The sequence below is a fragment of the Phalacrocorax carbo genome, chromosome 10, assembly GCF_963921805.1.
Source record: "Phalacrocorax carbo chromosome 10, bPhaCar2.1, whole genome shotgun sequence".
In the NCBI taxonomy this organism is placed as follows: Eukaryota; Metazoa; Chordata; class Aves; order Suliformes; family Phalacrocoracidae; genus Phalacrocorax; species Phalacrocorax carbo.
In genome coordinates, this window is record NC_087522.1 from 8,909,469 (window position 1) to 8,912,071 (window position 2,603).

At 41.2% G+C, this 2,603-nt stretch overlaps 1 protein-coding gene across 3 annotated transcripts in view; it reads right to left on the minus strand.

Annotated features, from left to right (window-relative positions):
• OTOA (otoancorin) overlaps positions 1–2,603 on the minus strand; it is a 39,850-nt gene that overhangs the window by 30,730 nt on the left and 6,517 nt on the right. For all 3 annotated transcript variants that reach the window (XM_064461724.1, XM_064461723.1, XM_064461725.1), the window contains exons 8-9: positions 1,607–1,842; positions 1,291–1,394 (exon numbers count right to left, since the gene is read on the minus strand). In XM_064461724.1, the coding sequence (XP_064317794.1) occupies positions 1,291–1,394; positions 1,607–1,842 (340 nt within the window). The remainder of the gene's footprint in view (positions 1–1,290; positions 1,395–1,606; positions 1,843–2,603) is intronic.

A 2,603-nucleotide genomic window follows, 5' to 3' on the forward strand; every position in this document is an offset into this window, starting at 1 on the left:
AGGGCTGATCCCTTTCCCAGCTGATCCTAGTGCTACCCACATACAAAGTTCAATAAATCAGACTATTGCAGGACTCTTCTGTTGTCCTGCACTCTGTGCTGTGACCCGTGGCGTGCAGATATACTTGAGTGAGACTTGCCAACCTGGGTGTTGGTAGCAGTCCAACTGCAACTGCTCAGGGCTGATGGGTTCTCCAGCTCATACCACCAGCACTAGCTGGTGATCAGTCCACACCCGATGCCTTCAGGAGTGGACTCGCCATATCTGTGCTGCTTTGCATTTGAAGCAGCAATCAGGACATAAGAGATGCATGGTAATTCTCAGTCCCTCCTAAGCTGCTCTTTTACAAACTGAGGGTTCACTAATGTTTCACACACAACCCAAGATGTCTAATGCTGTGGGATTTTCCCAGGACTGCTGAGTATCATCAGGCAAGTTCTGCATCTCTGCTTCCCCAGTAACGAACTGGCAGTAAATCCAGCACCATGAACTTCCTCTCTACAACTTAATGGATTACTCTGATATTTTGAAACAGCAGAAGTCCCAGGAGCCAAATTTAGCTCTGCTGAAACAAGTGGGCATTTCACCTTTGATTTCCAGGGAAAGAGGAAGAACATACACATCTAAAAGTTGCAAATGCTCCCATGAGAGCGCTGCTGTGATGTTCAGTGAAACCCAAGCACTGGCTCTGATGTGTCAGTGCTGCTGCCGCTTTACAGCCCCTCGTGGAGCCCATCCTGCATTGTCCCAGCTGTGGCACATCTGTTTAAGACACTTTACCAAGGCAGACAGGTGTGGTAAAATGCATAAATCAGAATTAACTAACTTTCCTTTTATCTTTTCTTTTTCTGAATGAGTCAGTGCCATGTGCAGTAGAACTTTCACAACATCCCGCATTTCTTTTGTATTTTTAAACAGTTCATTGGCTAACATATTCTGAGACATATATTTTTCTTGTCTGAATAGGAGGTCAGAAGTGAACAACACACCTCTGCAGAGTACCTGACAAAGTATCCTATTTAAGTCTTAGAAAAAGGACTTGAGTGCAGAGACTTTGTGTATAGCTCTGTGCAGAAGAGATGAAGAGCACGCATCTTTGGAGAACTATTTGCCATGAATAACAAATATATTATCTTTACTATATTCTGGAGCAAAGGTATTAAAGACAGCTACTCTTAAACAGACCTGTATTAAATTTGGTAAACAATTCAATACAATGGATAGGCCTTTTGCTGACTGTTTTCCTCTTTTGACAAGCAAGAAGAAAACACCTTGTACACAATAACATACCACTCATGTTATAGGATTTCTGTAGAATCTGCTTCATCCAGCCATACAGAGCTCTCTGTGTATTTGCTGAGGTTTTGTCATAGAGGTCCTTGAATACTGTTGATCTAAGTGATACAAGGGCATGTTAGTTCACTAATGAGTTAACTATTTTTTTTAAATTACACACACAGACAAATGTTTTTAGAAACAGTATCACATTAGCAGAAAGCTATATCTGGAAAATAGACTGAGACCATATAGTAACCTCTTTTTAAAAGTATATATAGTCAGCAAATACTACATAGTATTAATTGTGTCTGAAAAATAAATGGCTTACAAGTTTCTGAAAGCATCCTCCTGCAGAACATTTGGGAGGCTCTCGATGACATCAGGTTGGAGATAGTTCACTGCTGACACACGCAATACCTGGCTTAGGATATCCACACAGTCCAAAGCACTCAGAGCCAGAAAGCATTTATGGAGTGTTACAAGGAACAAGGTCCTGTTTACTCCTGGGCTTTGAAAAATTCTCTCTCTAGTCTTGTCCCAATCGAGAATAATATTTCCCATTTCCTGCAAGCAACAAAGGGTTAAAAAATGTATCTTTGATTAATCAATATATTGTTCATTTTGATGCCTGACAGAAAGCACTCTACAAAAAATATGGTGCTGTTCTCATGAAAAATAGCTGCAAAATACTGTCTGGTTGCATTACTTCAGGTAATACCTTTCTGGCATTGGCCGGAGATCAGCTTGAATTTTCTGACAAAATCAAAACGAAAACCAGAAAAATAATCCAAGTGGCTAAAGTTATAGTGTGTGCTCTCATGAAAGAATTAGTTACTTGGAAAATAAAAGAATATCAGAATTGAATGGCTATTATTTTATACATAATTTAATATGTAGACATCTCTAGAATAGACCTTTTCCCATGCAGTATATCTTGCAGCCATTACTACAAACATCTCCTCCAGAAGATGGGGCAACATCAAAGAACCAAGGCCAGGGAATAAAGTCACTCTGGTTAGGGCAGCCTGTTCACAGCTGATAATCCCGGGCCTGGTGATTTGTTCATGCAATATTATCAGTCCTGGAAGAACTGGGTATGCCATTTGAGAGACGAAATTTACAGTATACTGAAAGGGCTTATGCTCTACTGCTTTGACTCCTGGTCCATGCTGTGCACCTATCCTGCGTGCTTTGGCAGTGCAAGCTGCACCACCGTTGTTTGAATAGTGGACTATATAGAGTTTGTTCTGGGCAGTCACCTCATGTGGCTGGGGAAATGCTCTCCCTTTCTCCCAGATTCATCTCCACTCCCTGAGCGATTCCCA